A 24225-nucleotide genomic window follows, 5' to 3' on the forward strand; every position below is an offset into this window, starting at 1 on the left:
TCTGAATTTCTGACACCACCACCAAACACCAAAACGAGCTCTAAGGGATGATGAAGTCATCTCTAAAACCAGCCGTGAAGCTGTAGATGACAGCTGTTTGATCAAAATTAAACAGAGCTAATCAAAGAAGAAGCTAGTTTTTAACTCGGAGTGTAAAATGTCATAATATGATAAATCTTCTCATTGGTTACATGCCCATGTAAACATGACAGCGTGTTAGATTCAGGAGGATCAAACTGTTATGGGATACAGTCAGGGTGCAATTTGTCATAAAAACAGAGGGGGGGGATGTTTTTTTTTTTTTTTTTTATATACCATGAAAAAACAAGCAATCAACAGGCCCAATTCTTTTTTAAGTTAACGGTAGGTCCTATCACATGTCGAACAGTTGAACTTATTTTAAATCTTTAATGCAAACTAAAAATACATGACATATTAAATTTTCTGCAACAGCAACACCTGCGATGTGGGAGTGGCCTAATTAAGTTTCAGGACCATGGATAAGGGCCGATCACACCAACATGGGAGAGGATTTATGCTGAACAGGCAACTCAGTCAGACTGGAAAACAGAACACAAAACCTAATCAGTTAAGGTGCAGTTGAACATGTACATTGGTGCCTGCAGACGTTCGTCCGTACTAGTGATGCACAGATCAGCGGGTTACCTGAGGGTCAGGTTGGGGCGAGTCAAAAAAAATGTTGCTTTCATACACAGAGAAAAAGACACTGATAAATACAGAGAAAGACAGGTAAGGTATACAATGTATTTATGTGCATGGGGACATTCACGAATTCAGAGACTGCGCGTACTGTGAGCAGCGCTGACTCTGCGTCTGCTTTGGGTCTGCCTCGAGTGCATGCGGACGTTTACGGAGTCGAGTACACCCAACTCTATGGGGGCTTTAGTGCCAGCAATGTAGGCTATAGATGTAAGAAAGCTCAGTCACAACTAGAGCCCGACCGATTAATTGGGCCAATTATAGTGTATCACCAATTAATCAACATCGGCCAATATGTAGCCGATATATTAACTTTTTTGCTGATTCTGTCGCTCGCTGCTCCTGTGTGTGTGTGCGTGTGTGTGTGCGTGCTGCCCGGAGAATAAGAGGAACTTAAAAGCGAGCTAATTTCACTTTCACTCCTGCTCAGACAATGACACAATCACATAATCACGGAGCTACACCCCCCCCCACCCCCCCGCTCGCTCACGGATTGACTGCTTATCCCCCCCGCTCTGACCCCCACCCTGGCGAAAATCACGGACCGCTACCGCATGCTCTGATGAGGATGGACCACTAACCCCCCCGAAAATCACGGACCCCCCCCCTCATCTTATGAAGTACTCACCCCCCCACACACACCCATGTCCGTGCACTTCCTGTCCACCTCACATTTTCATTTTGCTAGCAGGCCTGGGTGTTAATAGTGTAGGGGAGACTGGGGACAGTTGTAACACAGGTCAGTTGTAACTCTTGCAGTTGCTCCAATCTGAACAATTTAGGACTCACCTAATTCACTCTGCACATGCTCAGTTTAGTCCTTAGTCCTCATAAGAAGTTGTAGTGCCGTGAGGCACACACATCAAAATTTGTGAGGGAAAACATAATTGTGTGGTAAGTCACATTTTTTGCTCTAATTATTTTTGTGATTGCATAGTTTGCATTTGAAAGTTGTGTAAATTATATTTGTGAGATAAACAAAGATTTATGCAACTGTTTATCCACCTGTCCACAATTATCTAATATAAGATTATTATATCCTGTACAGATCAGTGTTCTTACTTCATATATCGGCCAATATATCGGTTATCGGCCAGTATCGGATATCGGCCGATATATTGGATATCAGCTTTTTTTAGCCCCCAATATCGGCATTGGCCCCAAAAATCCCATACCGGTCAGGCTCTAGTCATAACCTACCTGTTACTTCAATTGGTTTTGAATCATCAAAACTACAAATGTCATGCTGTCGTAAGTGGTATCGGTGCGGTTGTTTTTAGAGTACTTTTACAAGTACAAGTACATATGCTGAGTATCGGACCTGATACCCGATACTGGTAACGGTATCGGTGCATCCCTAGTGTAACGGGTGGTGCAGTTTGAATGACACATAATATATTTGACGTAAAAGCTGTACGATCCTTTTTTGAATCAGGTCTGCTTCACAAGCGACTTCCTACATATTGAAGGGCTTAATAGGTTAGTTCAGTGGTGTCCAATCCTGGTCCTCGAGGGCTGGTATGCTGCATGTTTTAGATGTTTCCCTCTTCCATCACACCTGATGCTTGTTATCAGGCTTCTGCAGAGCTTGGTGATAGGCTTATCAATTGAATCAGGTGTGTTGGAAGAGGGAAACATCTAAAACATGCAGGATACCGGCCCTTGAGGACTAGGATTGGAGACCCCTGGGTTAGTTGCAATCTGAATCATCAAGACATGTGCTAAATAAGTCTGTAAGACAGTAAACATGCCAGAATGTTGTGGAGAAAAAAAAAGCAGAACAGTGCTGCAGACATAGTTAAGAGATTCATTCAATAAAAGAGCTGAAACAGTTAAGTTGTACTTGTCCTTTAAAGTACAACAGCAGCACATGATCACTTAACCTAAAATGTGAGAGTTTCTCTGCCATCGAAGGTATATCTTAAACAGGTACAAGATTTTTTAGGGAATCTTTTACTCTTGTACATTGAGGCTTCTTGGATCCCTTATCCCAAAGTCCCCTTGTGTTAAAGCCAGAAGCCTGATTAAATAAGTAAGGTCATATTTCTGAGGTTTCTTAATTAAATTGCAGCACGACTATTATAAGGTCCTCATTGTGGCAACTGGGAGCTTATGTTCTGCCTTTGTGTTCCAACCCTGAGGAAATGTTCTTTAGGCTTTTTAGTTCTGACCAATATATAGTGAACACGTGCAATTAACTGAATGAAAATATCCCACTTGGTAAGAAAAGAACCAAAGGCTCATAGCTAATTTAATTTTACATTTAACCTGTTTCAACCACTGACATGATGACCTTGGGCCTTCTGACAGTGCTAATTGGTCTCTTTATCCTTGGGAAGTATCACTGAGAAGAGCACACACAAACCTAGCAACCTCACATTTGTATAAAAATACTGTAGGTTTTATACAAATAAAGTAAGTATTCCTGAGGCAAAATTCTAAATATTAATCTTAACCTTAATATTCAGCATTTTAGAAGAGTTTTTTAGCTACTGTGAATCCTGACATGACTTATTATTTTAAGGTAACTTCCAGATTTCATAGTTTTAGACACAGTACCACAGATAGATACTATTGTAATTATACCCACAAATAATCAATCAGAACCATTTAATTGTGTGTTTTTTTGACTTCAGTTTTTCAGTTCCTTCATGACCCCATCCATTTCAGTGGTTATCTTTCTGCTGCTTCACTCATCCTGGTTGTAATCTCCAAATGACTCCTCCCCATATCGATGTTGTTAAATCTGGATTCTGTTGGGTTTCTGTAAATTGGCTTAGAGTCTGGTTTTGACCAGCTCTATATATAAAGTGTCATGAGATAACTTTTGTTGTGATGAAATAAAATTTATGGGCGACACGGTGGTGCAGTGGCTAGCACTCGTGCCTCACAGCAAGAAGGTCCTGGGTTCGATTCCAACACCAGTTGACAGGGGGTGGGACCTTTCTGTGTGGAGTTTGCATGTTCTCCCCGTGTCTGCGTGGGTTCTCTCCGGGTACTCCGGCTTCCTCCCACCATCCAAAGACATGCACTAATAGGTTAACTGGTTAATCTAAATTGCCCATAGGTGTGAATGTGAGAGTGATTGTTTGTCTCTATATGTTCAGCCCTGCGATGAACTGGCGACTTGTCCAGGGTGTACCCCGCCTTCGCCCCTATGTAGCTGGGATAGGCTCCAAGCAACCCCCGTGACCCTAGTGAGGATAAAGCGGGTTCAGAAAATGAATGAATGAATGAAATAAAATTTGATTGATTGATTGATTGATTTGATTGGTTTTCCCCTGTAAGTCGCTTTGGAAAAAAGCGTCTGCCAAATGCGTAAATGTAAATCAGTGTTCCCTTGTTGTTAGTGATCACAACTACACCAACCAAAAAAAAAAATGCCACTAACACCACATAATGGGCGGGATCTTCTAAGATCCCAATTTGCGTGTATTCATTTGCGTGTGCAATCTAGAATTTGGCGTGGTTTGGTGGGGTTGAACCACGGTTTACAGGTGATTTACTAAGATCGCTTGCGCAAATGTCAACATTTAAATGAGGATTTTGTGAGCATGTTATGACCCTGGGTCATAATTTGCCTATTTTTGTGTACATGTATATATGTTTTCTGTTTAGTGTGTGTGTTCTCCCCCCCGTCCTGTAGGTGTGCTGTGCCCTTTTTGTGTCTGTTTGTGTTACAGGAAGCTGATTGGTGGAGCATGATTGCCCGGCCCCTTTAAAAATGGCCCTAGATCTTCAGTTCTTCCTCTCTCTTGCCTCCTGCCAGCTCCCAACCGTGTGTTCCTGTGTGTGATCGTCAGTCGTGTGTTCGAGTGTGACTTTTGTATTTGTATATAGTTGTAAATAGAATCTTTTTGTAAATTTGATCCTTTTTTGGTAGGGGAGGTCGGCTCTTTTATTTTCACCTTTTCTCCTGCTTTTTGGCTTGTTTTCTGTATTTTATTTCTTGCATTTATTTTGAGTAGGTAATTTACTTTGAACTCAGAAGAAGATATTTTGTTTGTTGTTTTAGCTGTACTCTCCCCTAACCCTTCTTTAGTTGATTGAAAAATACTGTGAACTTTAGTTTTTTTGACTGACGTGTGCTGGGAGGGGACAAAAGGAGAGCATGTTATGTTCGCCCTGGTGAACCCCTAGGCCGGGGCGTAACAGAGCACTAAACTGGGGGGTGTCACTCCAAAAATGTTCACACGAGGGTGAAAAATGCGTTCTCTGCATCTTGTTCCATCATTTCTTTGTCTCCTAACCACTTCCATGTGTGCGCAATTACACATCCAAACCGTCTGCATCTCCTTTTGAGACGTGTTAAATATAGACGCAGTTTCTATCAGCAAAACTGCTTTCAGAGTTGATAAATCACTTTGCGTGTGCTAAATTAATATATTCACATTTTCTCCTCCCCCATGCCCCATATTGCATATTCATTGTGGCAAATGTGTTAACTGAATGCAGATGCACTATTTTACACCTTTGGAAGACACAACCCTTAGTGCACACTGTTAGAAAATCAGTTTGTACATTTTTTGGCGTTTTAATACACGTAAACCTTCAGTAGATCCGGCCCAGTATGTGAAGAATATGGACAGGAGCAAGGATTTTGATCCTGATTTAATAATGTCTATCATAATTTACAATTATATTATTAATGCACAGATAGTCAGCATTTATTGCACTGCTGCTTTGACTGTGGTTGCATCTCAACATTGTCATCTACATTCTTTGGTGATGTAGTTTGGTTGTGGAGAACCTTCAAGAGGCTAAATGTGGTCATTCTTTAAAATATGAAACTATCATCAAAGCACTTGTAAATAAATTAATAGTTCTGAAGCTCTGCAAAAGACACAAATGATTTGGACTGTAGAAATATGCACTGAATCTATAGTATTCACACTGATGTTCAGGGGGATTTATGTAACCACTAGAGGGAGTAGTGAGTCACTTTGTGCCAAGGGAGAAAAGTGATGAGACGGGATAAGTTACCAATTTACAGAAAAAAAAGGTGTTAAAGAAAGTGAAAAAGTGCTAAAAAAAAAAAACAAAAAAACAAAAAAACACTGAGCACAGATGTAAATGAAAAGAATTGAGTTCAGTGTTGAAATCACAGTTCTTCTGGTGAGTTTAATTATGAAGAACCACCGTATGTTAACTGTGGCAGTTTTGTCCTTGTTTGGATGATTACAAATAAATCTTTAGTGCAGTTACTCACAACACAAACTGTAAAGAAAACAGAGCTAAGCTAACAGAGCAATAATCAGGGTGCGATTTGTTGAGGGTTTTTACATCCCTCCTTCTGCTCAATAAATTTCATTTTCGGGGGGGGGGGGGGGGGGGGCGGGGGCAGCAACCAACCAATGTAAATACCATTCAGGTTGTGACAGTTTCCTTCCACCTATATCCTACATTAGTGGCATTAACGTTCACTTTAACCGAACTGTCGGCAGTCTCAGAATTCGCGAACGTCCCCATGCACTGGGGCACCGTAAGGGGGGGAGGGGGGTTAGTAAATGAGACAAATTCATGGAGCCCATAGAGCAATAGAGGGGGTGCACTGGATACAGGTTAGAAGTTGTGAAAATTTGAATTGTGAAAAGATCTGCTGTATAATAGAGGAATAGAACCCAGGAGTTGGACATTGAAAGTATGTTAAGTTTCATTTTCGTTTCACAACAGCATTAGTTATGTTAGCTAAGGACTGCACCCCTACTGCTGCCCCCCCCCCCTCTGTTTTTTAGACAAATCGCACCCTGGCTATAATGTATATGTGACTATCAGCTATCAAAATAAGTGTTGTGAGTTTTTGTTTTAAATAGAAATCTTGATGACACTATGACACAGACACACTGAGTTTTCACACTTTCTTCAGTGAGTGATAGAGCCTGTGGAAATATAATGTTACTACTACTACTACTACTACTACAACACTCCTTTCTGTTTCCCATATTAGGGTATAACAACTCTTTGTGACATTTTGCTTCTCGTTTTAAGTGCTAAGATGAAAATACGCAACTTATTGAAGTGTTAACAGAATGTCTTTTGAACATTTAAGCTTGAATACATTATATGATTAAGAAAAACCCTCTATATTTTTGCCACCGTGCCTATTTTGTGTTTTCCTCTTCACTAAGTATCTCTCTCATCCACCAAAGACCAGAAATTTGTTAACAGAGCTTCTATAATCTGCATCTCCATCCAGTGGATCATCAAATACAAAAATATGAAATACATAATAGAGCACTTGAGCTTTATCTTATTTGTTTAATTCCCCTGTAGGATGTATTCTATAAGACCCAGGGCCATTTCTCATATAGCCTAATGCAACCTTGAAATAACAATAAAGTCAAGAGAGCAGTGCATCTGCCAGCCTCTGTGAGATGCTTTAATGAAAATAGATAGTGTTCAGTTTGGTAAACAGGCGAAGGTAAAGCCCATTTAGGAACACAAGCAGAAATGTGACTTACAGTTTGGAGACGAACTGGATATTTGAGGGATGTATTTGCGGTGTATTTGTAGTAGTGTGTTGTGTCTTACCCACGGTGAGCTGACCGGTCAGTTGTCCTTGATCATTTCTTGCATTGACAGTGACATTCCTGTCCGACTGGAGGATCAATGGACTGTCCTAAACAAAAGCAGGAGGAAAGAAAAAAATAATATGAAGACAGAGAGCAGATAAACCAGGGGTGTCAAACTCATTTTAGTTCAGGGTCCACATTAAGTCAAATTTGATCTGAAGTGGGCCGGACCAGTGAAATAATAACATAATAATATATAAGTAATGTCAACTCCAAATTTTCTTATGTTTTAGAGCAAAAAAAAGGAAAATTATGCGATGAAAATGTTTTCATCTACCAACTAGAAGCACTCGGAGAGCGCAGACCTCCGCCAAGGCTGATCAGTGCCCCCCCCCCCGTGGGCCCCCCCACCCCCGATCACCACCAAAATTTAATCATTTCTTCCTCATCCCATTTCCAACAAACCCTGAAAATTTCATCCAAATCTGTCCATAACTTTTTGAGTTATGTTGCACACTAACGATCAGTGGCCCCCCCCGTGGGCCCCCCCACCCCCGATCACCACCAAAATTTAATCATTTCTTCCTCATCCCATTTCCAACAAATCCTGAAAATTTCATCCAAATCTGTCCATAACTTTTTGAGTTATGTTGCACACTAACGGACAGACAAACAAACAGACAGACAAACAAACAAACAAACAGACAGACAGACAGACAGACAAACAAACAGACAAACAAACAAACAGACAGACAGACAGACAAACAAACAAACAAACAGACAGACAGACAAACAAACAAACCCTGGCAAACACATAACCTCCTTGGCGGAGGTAACTATCCTTTAAAACAATGTGAATAACATGAACAAACTGAAGTTTCTTACGAAAACAAAGTGCAATTTTCACAATATTATGTCTCATTACAACTTACAGATCACAGTGGATCAACAAATACACAAAACATTTAATAACAGGCAGAATATTGGTAAACTTTCACTTCAGACATTTCAAAAATGTTCGTATTTGTTCAGGTTATTCGTGTTTTTTGTGAAATGATAGTTTGTTTTAGTGTAAATACAGTAAAATGACATGAAAATGTTTACATTTACAAAGAGAAAAATGTGGAGTTGTGAGTATTTACCGATTCGACCCACGTCAGATTAAATTGGTCTGTATGTGGAACCTGAACTAAAATGATTAATATCTTCAGTGTAATTTTTGCATTTCACAAATTCATCCCACGGGCCAGACTGGACCCTTTGGTGGGCTGGATTTGGCCTCCGGGCTGCATGTTGGACACCTCTGAGATAAACAGTTTGAGTTACTGAAGACTGTTGGAAATCATAGCATGAAAAGCCACTCCAGATGATGAAAAGAGAAGCAAACTAGAAAAGCACTCGGACAGTGCAGATCCCCCCCATCACCAACAAAATTTTATCATTTGTTCCTTGCGCCAGTATCAACATTTCCTGAAAATTTCATCAAATCTGTCTATAACTTTTTGAGTTATCTTGCTAACAGACAGACGAACAACCCCCCCCCCCCCCCCCCCGACTCCCATTCATTTTATTAGCTTACTGACCGACAGGCTGTAAGCTATTGACATCATGCGGCGTCGGCATCTGTTGTCCATTACAAAAATTTCAATTGTCTTCTTCTCTGAAACTACAATTCCAATTGACTTCAAACTTGGTATACAGCTTCTTTATGATGATGTCAACAAAAGTTAGTGAAATTATTTGGATCTGGATCTGATTCTGGATTTGGTGCGACCTTATAAAATGTCCCCATTATAAGAGATAGGAAGTGGATCGATGCAATAACTCAGTAAATATAAATGATATCCAGTGGAAATTTCTACAGTCCAGCCCTGATGGGGAGATGACCAAAACATAATGTCCACATGCTGATCAGGATCTTCTTCTGGATCCAGGAACTTACGGAAAATTTAACATGGGCTCTTATGGGAAAAAAATTTCAATCGTCTTTTTCTCCAAAACTCCAGTTCTGATTGACTTCAAACTTGGTATACAGCTTCTGTATGATGATGTCAACACAAGGTATTAAAATTATTTTGATCTGGATCTGATTCTGGATTTGGTGCGACTTTGAAAAATGTTCCCATTATAACAGATAGGAAGTGGATTGATCCAATAAATCAGGAAGTATCAATGATATCAAGTTGGAATTTGAATTTTTTACAGATCTGATTGGAATATGACCAAAATATGGGCTATTTCTGTAATATAATAAATACACAGAACTGGGTGATAATAAATGGCATCTGGATACATTTCCCAAAGCTTTTAATTTGGCCGGTAAGCTACAGGGCCATTGGTCCTTTTTTTGTTGATGGTACAATACTGTCATCTATTATATTTGTGTGTGTACCAGAGTTAATATCCCCATAAATAACTAGAAAAGCACTTGGACAGCGCAGACCTCTGCCAAGGCAGGTCAGCCCCCCCCCCCCAATCACCACCAAAATTTTATCATTTGTTCCTTGTGCCGGTATCAACATTTCCTGAAAATGTCATGAAAATCTATCCATTTGAGTTGTCTTGCTAACAGTCAAACAAACAAACAAACAAACCCAGATGAAAACATAACCTCTGTCGTTCCTTGGCGGAGGAACCCCCCCACCCCCACCCCCCACCGATCACCACCAAAATTTAATCATTTGTTCCTTGTGCCAGTATCAACATTTCCTGAAAATTTCATCCAAATCTGTCCTTAACTTTTTGAGTTATTTTTCTAACAGACAAACAAACCCAGATGAAAACACAACCTCAGCCGTTCCTTGGTGGAGGTAAATATCCAGTTGTATATTTTTCTGGCAGTCTGACAAGAAAATTCACGTATGTATATGCACTTTTACAGTTTGGATACTCCTGCTGCTGCCTCTCCTCTGTAGCCCCCGCCCTCACCCCTGTGGGCAGCAGTCAATACTGCATTAACCTGCATAACCAACACTCCCTTAGCCTGTATCAGCCTTCACAGTTCACACTTGACATCCTTTCCATTGCCGGTATAACATATCTGCACCTTATTACCATAATTCATTCAAAGACCATTCCGCCTGTGAGTGTGTTTGCTTGTTTCCAGTTGTGTGTCTGCGAGCATGCATGATCTAAAAGGCAATTATTTTGAACCTAAATGAGCTAAATGCAACTGTGACCCTGACCTCTGCTATGCCTGTTTAAAGGTTGATTGAGCCACACTCTTTTAGATTCATTGGAAGTGTGTTGCAACGTAAACACCATGTCTGGCTTTTTCATTAACTTCCAAAATCAGTCTAACATCTCATTATCTCTGACTTACCTCTCTCAACCCCTTTTGGGTGTCCTCGACTGCTGAACAACCCTCCCGCTTAAAACAACTTTTTCTTCTGTTGTCTTTTTTGGTTATATTTTTGTACTTACATCATTTCCTTTTAAATTCTCTTTCCCTTCATTGCTCCCTCTTTTCTTTTTTTCAGTCTCCTCTTTAAATTGCTTATTTGTTTTGGCGGTGTGAAATGAATGGCTCACAGGTGACCCAATTTCTCTGTTGATTTCCCCAAATTAATATCTTGCTGCATTCCGGTCTGAATTCCAAATGAGAATTGTGTTAAAATTGGAAACTCGTTGATCCGTTGAAATGGAAAAATCCTCTTGTTTCCCCCTTCCTTCTTTACTTTCAGTCACACTCTTTCTCTTTCTCTCTCACCCATTCCCTCTCTGTTTTTGCTAATAGTTACAGATGGATATTCATTGCTTTGGACTCCGGTTGTGCAAGACGACACCAAATTTCTAATATGTCACATCTATTTTGCTCTATTTTGGTACAAATGATGACTCAGATTAAGGATGGATCACATACACAAACACCCACAACCACATAAAAAACATCCAAAATACAGTAATTTATGGAAACAAACATGGAACACACACGGACTCACTCATGCACTGGTCCTAAATAACACAAGCAAACATCTAAGTAAGTGCTTAGGTCAATATACTCGACTTGCATACACACACACCACATCCACTTGAACAGTCAGGTAACAAATTTGCCAAACAACAAATGAGCGCTCCACACAGTTTATTGTGCACGGTGTCTCTCATCTGTTTCCTAAAGAATGTATGCAGGATTAATTATTTTCAACAGGGCGTATGATAGGCTTCACTATATTATCTTTCCACTCTGTTTAAAGCAATGGGCGCTTTGTAAAGCATGACAGATATAATGTGCTCTGAATCATTCTAGCTCAATGAGTAGCGTGCATGAACAGGCGTGATCCCATTCTCTCCGTGCAAGACTGTCATTTAGAAGTGCAACCATAGAGGGAAAGTCTTTTTTGATTAAGGGCTCATATGCAAATACATGGAAATAAGGACGGTAAATGACTGCATATTGAACAACCGCTAATGTCTATTTATAGAACAGCTGACTAAAGCCAAATAATCGGAAAGGTGGTAGAGGTGCTTATTTGAAATGGATGAGCAGGTAACTATACAAACATGGCCTCTTTCATGCAAAAACTGCTGATCATACCTTGGTGATACTATTACACTGGTCAACAACAAATTTATTGTTTAAGTTTTTTGAGCTGATTTAGGATAATTTTGGTGTGCTGAATCCAAAAATCACATTAATTTTGCTCAATCAGGTCAACTTTCTGAACTATGCTACATATTGGCTTTTTAACATTTTTGCTTATATTTATGGGCATTTTCACATCATATGATACAAAATTCTTTAATATTTCGTGCAATAAATGAGTTCTGAAGATTTTACTTTTGCCAATTTATGATTAATGTTTTTTTTTAATATTACAGGTGAATAAAATGGCTTCGACTAGAAGATCTTGCAAAAATAAGCCTGACATATTCTGCTACATCTGCGGTGAATACACCATTGTATTCAACAGGAATCCTGTTAGAAAATGATTTTTTTTTCTCTTAAAACCTATTTTGGGTGAGAACTACAGGGTGAGGAAGCAAAATTTACAATGAACATTTAGTTGTTTTTTCTCAGCAGGCACTACGTCAATTGTTTTGAAACCAAACATATATTGATGTCATAATCATACCTAACACTATTATCCATACCTTTTCACAAACTTTTGCCCATATGAGTAATCAGGAAAGCAAACGTCAAAGAGTGTGTGATTTGCTGAATGCACTCGTCACACCAAAGGAGATTTCAAAAATAGTTGGAGTGTCCATAAAGACTGTTTATAATGGAAAGAAGAGAATGACTATGAGCAAAACTATTAGGAGAAAGTCTGGAAGATACTATTAAAGAAGAATGGGAGAAGTTGTCACCCGAATATTTGAGGAACACTTGCGCAAGTTTCAGGAAGCGTGTGAAGGCAGTTATTGAGAAAGAAGGAGGACACATAGAATAAAAACATTTTCTATTATGTCAATTTTGGTCATACACTGTCTTTTAATCCCTGCCTCAAAATATTGTAAATTTTGCTTCCCCACCCTGTATATAAAAAAATCAACTGATAAAGTCACAAAAATGTAATCAATTTTGTGAGAAGATCAAATTTTTCAAAATCAAATTAGCAAAAAAACCTGACCTGATTGAGAAAAACAGATCTCATTTTTGGATTTAGCGGTGCAAAAAGGTCCTAATTCAGTTGAAAAAACCTAGACAACTTGCAAAAAACATTTTTTTGTAACCCAGTGTTATTAATGACCGTGCACGACATATCTTAGCATCAGATCATCTAAGCAAACCAAATTTTACCTGTAATGTACTTATGGCAATGTCCATAAAATCTTTAATAGGAAAATGGGCAGTGTTTGAGTTATCTAACGCTGTAATGCTTGAACCATTAAATTTGGGTCGTTAATGGATGTTTGGGTCTTTATGGGTTGATACTTGGACTTTGTAACATGGGGACTTTTATGATGTGTTTGTTCAGAACATCCTCCAGATGCTTGAGTGACTTGTGTTCTTGTAGTCCTTCCTAAACCACTTTTGGCAGGGTCCAGCTCAGGGGTGTCAAACTCATTTTGGTTCAGGGGCCATATTTAGCCCAATTTGATCTCAAGCAGGCCAGACCAGTAAAATAATGACTTAATAACCTATAAATAATGACAAATCAAAGTTTTTTCCAATGAAATTATGAAAATATTTAGATTTTACAAAAAAAGATGTGAATAACCTGAAAAAACAGAAATTTCATTTGAAAAATTAGCGCAATTTTAACAATATTATGCCTTGACTTATTATTTAAAAATGTACATTATACACGATGTTACATAAATATTTGGTAACAGACAGAATATTGTTAAAATTTTGGTGTTTGGAACTAAAATTTGAACAATTTCTACAATATTACATCTGTTATTAACACAACTACAGATCACAGTGGATCCATAAATGCACAAAACATTTAGTAACAGGCAGAATATTGTTCAAATTGCACATTTCGGGTTGTTCATCTTTGTTTTTATTTATGTATTTATTTGCATTTTATTGTGAAAGAATAGTTTTATAAATGTAAATATTTTCACAGTGTAATCTTTTTTTTTTTTTCACTTAAATTTTTTCCACATAATTTTTCACTAAGAACATTTGTAGTTGTCATTATTTATGGCTTATTGTGTTGTTATTTTTACTGTAGATCACATTGGTCTGTATGTGGAACCTGAACCAAAATGATTTTGACAGCCTGGACTGTTCAGGTTAATTTTTGCACTTTCATCCCACGGACTGGAATGGAACCTTAGGTGGGCCAGATTTGGCCCCCGGGCTGAATTTTTGACACCTGTGGTCTAGCTGCTGCAGACCATGATCCTACAACAAGATCTTCACTTTCAATTTGGATCTTGTCAAAGTTGCACAGATCCTTACATAGTTTATTCTCCTGTTTCCAACACATCTAGTTTGAGAAATAAATATTCACTTGCTGCCCAATATATCCCACCCACTCATGTGTGCCAATGTAATAAAATAATCCACATTAATACCACTTCCTCTGTCAGTGGTCATAATGTTATGGCTGATAGGTTCATTTACTTCATAATCTAATTATATCATATATGAAAAAGTTTTCTATTAGTTTTAAATTGAATTATGTACCTAGTTTAGATTTAACAAAACAGACCTTTAAAAATGCAGTATGTTTTCAGGTAAGTTCTGCTGGTTTATTTGGCTACAAATGCCACAATGACAAGACTATTAAAGGGAAAGGGATCAAATAACCATAAATCATTAACCCCTTTTACACAGCACGTCTGTTATAATAGACATAAAATTTTGGCTTAATTCCAGAACGTCTGTGTAAATGAAATGGTGGGATCATTTAGTCCCACCTTTATCGTGGCTTTGTAATGCCTCTGGAGGTAGTAACAGAGCCATGATAAAGGTGGAATCATGATTCTGGAATGCTATGCAGAAGGAACACCTCTCATTGCGCAACCAAGGTGACGGTTTGAGGATGTATTGCATGTGCGAACCCTGCACCGGGGGGATTTAAAAATTAGCATGGGCTGTGTACAGTAAACAAACATATCAACATGACCAGAAAGATGTCGATCTGGGGAGATGGTGAGATCTGCGAGCTGTTGCAACTTTGGGCGAAGGACTCTATCCATGCTAGCATTAGTGGAACGGTGAAAGACAGGCTGACTCTGGAGAGGTTAGCAACACCGCTACGCTCATGGTATTTCCAACGCGGAAGTGATGCGTCACACTATACACTGCGTCGCGTCAACGCCCCTTTGATTCTGGAAAGTGGGTCCGCTGTGTAAAAGTCCAGCCTGTCTCACCTCTGTTACTCCTTTGGCTTGGCTGTGGAAATCAGTCAGTGGTGGAAAAAAGGTGGGGTCACCATCTAGGGCTGGGTAAAAAAATTGATTTAATTGATCTTAGATTGATCTCATTTTAATTTTGCGTAATCGATTAATAGTGGATGAGATCGATTTTTCAGAGCAGGACCGGGAGTATGAGGAACCGCGGGCGGCTCCATCTTGTGAACCCCTTGGGAAGACTTGGTCTCGCTCACGAAAAAGACACGGAAAAGACGTGGTGGGTAAACCCCCTCCGCTGGAGGTCCTCCGGCCTCAAACTCGAACGCGCAGTGTGAAGGAACTGGCCGTCCAGCGAGTTGCGGAAGCCGGTCGTTCTTGGAATAATAATTTGGATCCATACTATCACTTATGGCTGAGTATGGAGTTAGAGGAAGAGTAAAGCAACAATGTTCAACCGCTGCACTACGCCCCCCCCCCCCCCCCCCCCCCCCCCCCCCCAACCAACACCCAGGAGCGTGTGCACCCCCCAGCCACACTCCACTCCAAACAACAATCACAGAGCGCACCCCCCACCCCCCAGTGAGTAGAAGCCTCCAGCCATAAAACAGGATAAAGTTAACGAAGTCTGTTCTGAGCCACTGTAGAAACATGGAAATGTTTCTGTGTCGTTCATTATTTAAGAGCATATTCAGCAATTTACTGCTGAAATGTCATATTTATTTCTTTTCTAATATCCATATTGATACCAGTACTGATGTGTTGCATGACTGCAGTACTCAAATAATTAGGTTACAACTCAAAATTGTACTTTGGTATCACTAAATTACTCTGAATCAGTCAATTAATACTAAATCAAATGGATATTGAATCGAATCAAATCGTGATTAATCGATTCAGAACCTTATGAATTGAAATCGAATCGGTTATGGAAATTGGCCATGATACCCAGCCCTATCACCATCTCACCTTTTATCTGGGATCTCTGTGTAAAAGTGTCTATTGTGTCCCAGCATATACATTGGATTTCTCTAACATTAAAGGCATTTCTCACCCCACTGAATGCTTTAAAAACTAGGATCCTTTAAACACGTTCAGGCTATGATCTTCAACAGACTGTGTGAAACAGTTCTTTGATGGTCTCTTGTTTTAATGTAAGTTAGATGTTGATCGCCCTTCTGGAAATTTTCTGAAAAGAGCTTTTTCTGGTGCAGAATGATATTATTTTCTCTTTAAATCTTTCAGTTTAGACGCTAATGCATGCATCATCTTCACGGTAGTTTGATGTTTGAAATCTAATCACTGGATAAACTACAGTCCACATTGAAAACTGTGTAGTAGAACATCTTCTTTGCTCTTGGTATGCATTGAAACTGACACTTACTAATAATTTATCACAATTTGCCATTTTTTTAATCAGACGCACAAGTGCAATGACACTTTTTCATGCCAGTTCATGACTACAGCTGCCCTTAGATGGTAATGATGAACACATACAGTTTTATGTCGACTGCCAACAGATTTTACTGGGGCCAATTTACAGCTTCCTCGCAATGACTACAGATGAGTCTGCCACAGATAAGCCTCAACACCCACCAAAACCACATTCATACACAATAATTATGCATAAGCGTACTGATTAAACAATACAATATGGAAGCACCCTAAAGCATTTCTACATAAAACACATCACGCCTTTTTTTATATCTGCTTTATATGCATTAGAGTAATATAATTCAGGTCTGCAGACAGAAATATCCTCAGGCATCCACAGGGAGATGAGTGTGAGGACTAACACACATATACAGTGTATTTAATGCTGTTGCATTTTGAAAGACAAAACAACACAATTACAGCTTAACAAATGAATATTAATGAGCAACAGCAAAGTATGTTGTAAACCTCTGAATTATTTTTAAAGCAGATTTGGAACCATTAAGTACATGGGTTCATTTGCTATGGTAGATGCAAGAACTGTATTAGGTTAACTATTTTTGTGGTTACTTCCAAATGAGCCCTAAAGATGAACTGGTAACATATGCAGGGTGTTCCCCGCCTTCATCTGTTGGTAGATGGAATAGGCTTCAGGACCCCCACAAGGACTATTGTTTGGATGGATGGATGGATGGATGGATGGATGGATGGATGGATGGATGGATAGATATTTAATTTACTGATCAAGAAGATGTTCATAAAAGCCCAGATTAAACAGAGAAAACTGAAGAAAAAGTTACTTTTTAAGCAAAATATATCATTAACAGAACTTAAAGGTACAGTGTGTAAGATTTTTATAGTGTTCTTTCTAATAATCAATCTAATTATTGCTTATAATTGAATAAAATAGTGCTCAATCAGTCAAAAAAACCCAATTTGTTCAATTATATTTAACTTAGAAAAACCTGTTTAAAGATACATAGTGTGGGTACTGCTTGCTGGGCACAGCCATTATCTTTGCCATTTTTTTTCCTTACATGAGCCTAGAGAGGACAAATATCAAAATAGCCGCCTGCAGAACAGGGCGAGCTTCTCTATATCTTAAATCTTTTCATGCTCAATTCATGAATGTTTTTATTTTTCTACACTTACCTCGCTGCTCAATAGAAGTTGTAATCTGGTCTCGCAAATTTCTGTGTAATGACCATGGACCCCTACCTCAAAATCTGTGGTGGTATCAAGGAATTGTCGAAAATTCCGTGATACCGCCACAGAAGTGATACCAATGTAAGTCAGTGACGGGCATCAGACGTGGTCCACGCACGGATCCCCTGATTCAAATGTATTGGGATCGCTCATCTTATGTGGTCCATGCATGGTAATATTTGAAAAAGGGGATCCACACGTAGACCACATACGATGAGTGATCCAGATGCAGTTATATTTAAATCAGGGGATCCGTGCGTGGACTGTGGCTGATGCCTGTCACCGACTTACATTGGTATCACTTCTGTGGACCCATCACAGAATTTTTGCCGATTCTGTGATACCACCACAGATTTTGAGGTAGGGGTACGTGGTCATTACACGTCATTACACAGAATTCCCTAAGACCAGGTTGATGGAAGTGATGACAGAGAAGTTGACGTGGTCGCCATTTTGGCAGGTTGTGGAAACAAAGTATTCGAAAATCACAGAAGATACAGCCAAGGCTTTTTGTCCCAAAGTGCCAGCCATCAGGTAATAACACTGGAACAGAGAAATTGCTCGGTCTTTGCATTGATTTGGGGATTTGCTGCCACCTAGGGTAGGGGAGTTACACACTGTACCTTTAAAAACAGGCATCTACAACCACCATCATTTGTCAGACTATCAAATCAAAGTTGCAGCAAAGACAATGTTTTAGTGCTCACGTCTAAATAAGACACATCTGATGTCACTGAAAGAGGTGAAAATACCGCAATTTACCTTAATTATTCAACTGTTATTGATAGGATTAGCGGTCCAAAAGTTATAAGATGGTAGATGTTTTATTTTTTTGAAGGTTAGGGTGTTTTCAGACTGGGTGTCTGGATCTGTGCAGTACCTGGATACGATCACACCTTTCCCCACAGATGTTGCGTTCACAAGCGTGTACTGTGGCCCTGTAGCTATCCAACAAACGCGGAAGTGACAAACCCTTTACGTCAGTGGTTCCCAACCTTTTTTGGCTCATGACCCCATTTTAACATCACAAATTTTTGGTGACCCCAGACATTCAAAATGGAGACTTTTTTTTGTTGCTAAAATTAATTTGTTTTTGCTCATGTAATAGTTTGCTTTACTGTGTTACAATATGCATTAATTTTTTATGATATTTAGTCTATATAATGTATATTATTATAGATGGTGGCAGAAAAGCCAGGTGTAGATTACTGCACAAAGTAAGAATTTTATTTTCCTTGGTCAGGATATATACAGTCAGTCCAGCTTGGATTTACAAGGCTGACAATTAATACTGAACAAACAAGAACTCAAACTATGAATTATGAAAGAGCTGCAGCATCTGAAACCGACCACAATGAACATTTGACAGATACAGTACCACAGTGCTTCAGTTTCAGCTTCACAGTTTGTCTTTTATGTATTGGGATTGTCTTGCTCAACTCACCATATATTTTTTAATCAGTAATTAAAAAAAAAATATATCAATTACTAGAAATTTCAGGTGACCCCATTTGAATTCCAGGCGACCTTACATGGGGTCCTGACCCCAGGGTTGAAAAACACTGCCTTACGTCATCAACCGAGCGACTGTTCTGTTCATAGGGAATACTTTTCAATCTGTTAGCCTGAGAAGAAGAGCGACCTTCATTGTCCCTGATATATCACAGAGTGGTTCAGTCGATAAGGTGAGCCTGTGCTGCGCTGATCCGAGGCTTTTTCAGGAGACAACAGGAGCACCCCCTATGGTCTTGTGGTGATTAGGTCACTTCTGGTCTCAGGTACGGATTGCTTTCACACGGCAACGTTCCGTACTGGAATGCACACAGTGTGAAAACGCCCTTAGACTTGACAAGTAGGCTCAAATGAGTGCATGTGGGTCATGATACCAAACTATGAGAATCCAAGAAAAAAGAAACAGTTAAAGAAGACCTAATCATTTAGAAAAGATATACAAAACGTGTAAAGGCTGTTATCACACAATCACACCGTAGCGCGATTCTAGTAGCAGGAGTTACATTGGTGTCTGTAAGTGCAAAAATAAACATGTTAGATGGACACACATGATAATTGCTCACATGTTTGTATATATCATTTGCGATGTGTGGATGCTGATTCATGTCAGTGTTCATCTCCTCTCTCCTGCTCTCTACATTGTCCCTCTGGCTTTTGTGTTTAGTCTGTGCCTCATAAATCTCCCCTCATCGTGTGAAATGTGCGCTGAGGCACAAATAAATACACTAAAGGCACACGCATCATGCTCTCTCTTGTGAGCTGACACAACATACACTGCAGCACCATTAATTCAGTTAATAGTTTAATTTTGCTTTGATTATAAATACAGGCACGAGGCTGCCAGCCTGAGGTAGCCAATGTAATTAGTCAGGTAATAATAAGCTGTGGAGTGGGGGCTCATCGTCAGCCTCCAGCCACCAGTACAGATGGGTCCTAATAGAAGCTTTCAGCTCGCCTGTCTCACTGCCTTGTCTCTCTAGCTGCCTGTCAGTAAACAGATATGGACTCAAGGTTCATAAGAGATGTGATTGGCTATTTTTGTTTAGTCATCACTCTAATAACAGCTTTTAGCCCTCTGTCTCCCCAGACTTCATACAGTAAGAGTACTCTAGCCTCATACAACACAAAGTACCTTTGGTTGATTCATTTTTGCCATCAGTTTAATAACACCTTTTAGCTCACCTAACATCTGCCTGTCTCTCTTACAGACTGTCTATCTGCTTAAATGTAAAAAGATAGTCATGTGCTTAACAAAGTGATACTTTTAGCATATATACTGGACTTATGACTAAATCTAGTGGGTAAAATATTATAATAAAGGTTGTAACTAATTACTTTCAATTTAAATTCATTCATTTATTCATTTTCTGAACCCGCTTTATCCTCACTAGGGTCACAGGGGTCACTTGGAGCCTATCCCAGCTACACAGGGGCGAAGGCGGGGTACACCCTGGACAAGTCGCCAGTTCATCGCAGGGCTGAACATATAGAGACAAACAATCACTCTCACATTCACACCTATGGGCAATTTAGATTAACCAATTAACCTATTAGTCCTATCAGTTTAAATTATTCTGCATACTATGATGTTTATATTATTATTTCTATTACTATTATTACTGTTGTTATTATTATTATTATTATTATTATATTTTGTAAAATACCTGTTAGACAGTCTTTTCCAGCAGCACAGTCAATGCTCCAGGAGCTAAAATCAAGGGGAAAAAAATAGCAGAATTCCCCCTGCAGTTCTTTCTCTTGGTCCAAATAAAAAACCTAAATTTCTAATTCAGGACTGATGATAAAAACAGGTTATAGCTCTATAATAACAGGTTGGTTATAGAGACAGTGCACTGAAGCTGCTAAAAACTTGGCATGTGGATTGTTTTCTAAACAAAGGAAGAACTGAAAATGCAAATTTGAGGACGTTCAGGACCTTCCAGAACTGTTGGGTATGCAATGGTGCTATGCCAAATTTCAAGCACCTGTTGTATGGCAGGGTGCTTTCTTGCCAAACTGTTGGCTGATTACAGTATGTGTCTGTCTTAATTGCTCACAGAGCTGTGGAGGGTGAGCAGTGAACACTTCATGGTTTCTCTTGTGATGAATGCATGCGTGAGTAAACCAGGCTTGATTTCACCTTGAATCATCCAGCCTTGTTACGATGAAGGACAACAAATCACAACGAGCTACCCTGGCATGAGCAGATTAACTTCAGAGTAGCTGTAGTGCAGATCTTTTTAGCACAGAAGTAAGATGTTTAATAAAAAATCTCATGGGCTGCAGTGCATTACAGTCAGGAGTAACTGAACTTGGAAGTTTGTTCTTTTAAGATGAGCCATTTTAGTACTATACTAAAGTCTTAATACAGTGATAATACCTTCATATAAAAATACACAGACCATCTGTACATACTGTGTATAACTATATATCCTAATTATTTGTTTATCTGTTTATTTCTTTGTATTTTATGGATTGTCTGTTTTATCTTGTTGTACAGTGCCCTTTGCTGTCTTGAAAGGCGCTTATAAATAAAATGTATTATTATCATCATCATTATTATTATTATTATTATTATTATTATTATTATTATTATTATTATTATGATAACCTGACAATTATGGAAAAAATAGTTACTATCTTGTTCCAACTAGTTTGAACATTTATATTTTTATGTCATATTTTAAAGCATATCTGGATAAATGAGGTGTGTTCTATCTGTGGTTAAACATATTTATACTGACTAAAATTGTTACATTGACCGTAACTCCATGAGAAAATCACCAGATATTTAGTATTTAAGTAAACATGACTGTGTCAGTGAGCCATAAATAGCTTGTGGCCTATCATACAAGAATTTTATTCTGATTTGCTTATTTTTATTAAATAAATAAACAAACCAAGCGCAGAATCCGACAGAAAGCCTGCCTGCGTGACCTCCAAAATCCCTACATTTCATCTTCTTGTGTAGTACGATGTGTCAGCATATGCTGTGTGTATCTGACTGTGTTTCACTTTATGCATGGGGTGAAAGCACAGTAAGCTTTATTTATGTTTTTACCACAAGCACAGGTGTGTGCTATTTGGAAGTCTCTAGACACCAACCTAAAACAACTGAAACCATTAATCTGGATCTCCTGCTAGATGAAAAATAATTTGCTGTCTTTTTTCACCTTCCCGGCGATCTTTTTGTGAGTTATCTAAAAATTCATAGCCTTGTGCTGTAGCATTAAGTCCTTAAAAAACCTGCACTCTCAATTATTTAATTCTTTGTACAGTAATGGAAGAGTAAATCCAAAAAAGGGAAACAATATCCTCTATCTGGACTTAAACCACTTATATTAATTGTACAGTGTTGAGATTGGGAGACTGTTTGACCACTGTTTCTTTACCAGAGGGGGGGATAAGGTGCAAACAGATCTACAGAGAGGGGAATTTAGGGACAGAGGGGTGGGGTGTTGGGCTCAGAAGGAAAAACAAACCAAACAAAGGTTGATTAGGATGACGTAGAAACAACAGCAGTCAGCAGTATGGAAGGAGAGAGGCAGAGGGTGGCAAAGAGAAGAAGAAGAAGAAGAGGTAAGCAGGGACCTCCCAGCTTCATGTTTGCAGAGTGATAAATCTCCAAACACAGGAAAAGAAAAGGGGAACAGAAAAGAGCAGGGGAGGAGGGAGAGGAAGATAGAGATGGAAAGCAGAGGAGGGTAAACCACAGAGCATTTGTTTTAAAGATAGACACACCAAATAGATCTATAAACAGAAGTCACTATGTCAGCCCACTGCTTTCTGCTCCTCCACAATAATGTATGGTTCTTAAGGGACAGTCAACAAAGTCACATAGCCTGAGGGGGGGCAAAGAAGTCAGATAACCAACCGTTACTTTTGAGATCCAGCACAGTTTTTGACATCACCTATCAAATGCCATTTTCACACTTTTTATTTGAAATGAAAAAGCATTTCAAGGGGTTATATGTAGTATTTCTACTATTTTATATATATATATACATATATATATATATATATATATATATATATACACACATACATACATACATACATATATATATATATATATATATATATATATATGGAATGCCATGAAAACCTATACTCACAATACCATTTGATACTATAATGAAAAAACAATAGTCGGTACTCATTTTTTTTTAATAAATGGAAAAACCGATGCCTGCGTAAGAATCAATACCATTGGTAGGGTACTACTCTTCCAGAATTGATGGGTCAGTACGCGCCAACAGTACACATGCAGCAGGTACAGGAACTCATGAAAGAATGGACACAGCTGCAGCTAATGCTCCGCCTCCTCTAATGGAATAAAGGACCAAAAGTCATGTTTGTTATTATTTCAGGTAGACGACCACAACATGGTTATGGACACGCATAAGCCACTGTGTAAACGCTGCCACGGCGGAATTCAAACAAAGTGAAGGGGGGAGGGGTATCATGAACCTTGCAAAGCACCTTTGAGACAGACATCTAGATCTGTTTAAAGAATTCAAGATGAATTCCGTTATTCAGCATTAAGCATTTGACTTTTTTTTTTTTGCCATGGAATTGATTTGGTATCGACAATCTTTTAGTGGTATCTGTATCGATTCCTGAATTTTTGGTATCGTGACATCCCTAATATATATATATATATATATATATATATATATATATATATATATATATATATATATATATATAGGGTGTCCCATAAGTCTCCATACATAGGAGACATAATACATTCCATACATATATGGTTCTAACATGTATTTCTTTATATTTCTTCTTCATAGTTCTTCAGCAGACACGCATTGAAATGTGTTCCCGACAAAATGGCAGTCATATAGAGCATATTATATAAATAAAAATGGTTTATGTCAAGAAACGTTTATTTTGGAGACTTATGGGACACCCTGTACACACACACACACACAATGTCCTAAAATTTGACTTATTGTTGTTTTCCATGGTGAAGAAGTCTAATGCCATGAGGCCTTTGACCAAAGCATCAAACAGTGTCGAGAAGGAATGGGAACCGCTAACAAACAACTTTTGGAGTCAAAGAAAGTGACAAAGTGAT

The 24225-nt window shown here is 38.8% G+C and overlaps 1 protein-coding gene across 1 annotated transcript in view; it reads right to left on the reverse strand.

Moving 5' to 3' along the window:
* The window catches only part of LOC115427402 (zeta-sarcoglycan), a 737662-nt gene that overhangs the window by 154717 nt on the left and 558720 nt on the right, over positions 1–24225 (reverse strand). Inside the window, exon 4 of the mRNA XM_030145943.1 lies at positions 7252–7339. Within this exon, the coding sequence (XP_030001803.1) occupies positions 7252–7339 (88 nt within the window). The remainder of the gene's footprint in view (positions 1–7251; positions 7340–24225) is intronic.

The sequence above is a fragment of the Sphaeramia orbicularis genome, chromosome 1 (assembly GCF_902148855.1).
Source record: "Sphaeramia orbicularis chromosome 1, fSphaOr1.1, whole genome shotgun sequence".
In the NCBI taxonomy this organism is placed as follows: Eukaryota; Metazoa; Chordata; class Actinopteri; order Kurtiformes; family Apogonidae; genus Sphaeramia; species Sphaeramia orbicularis.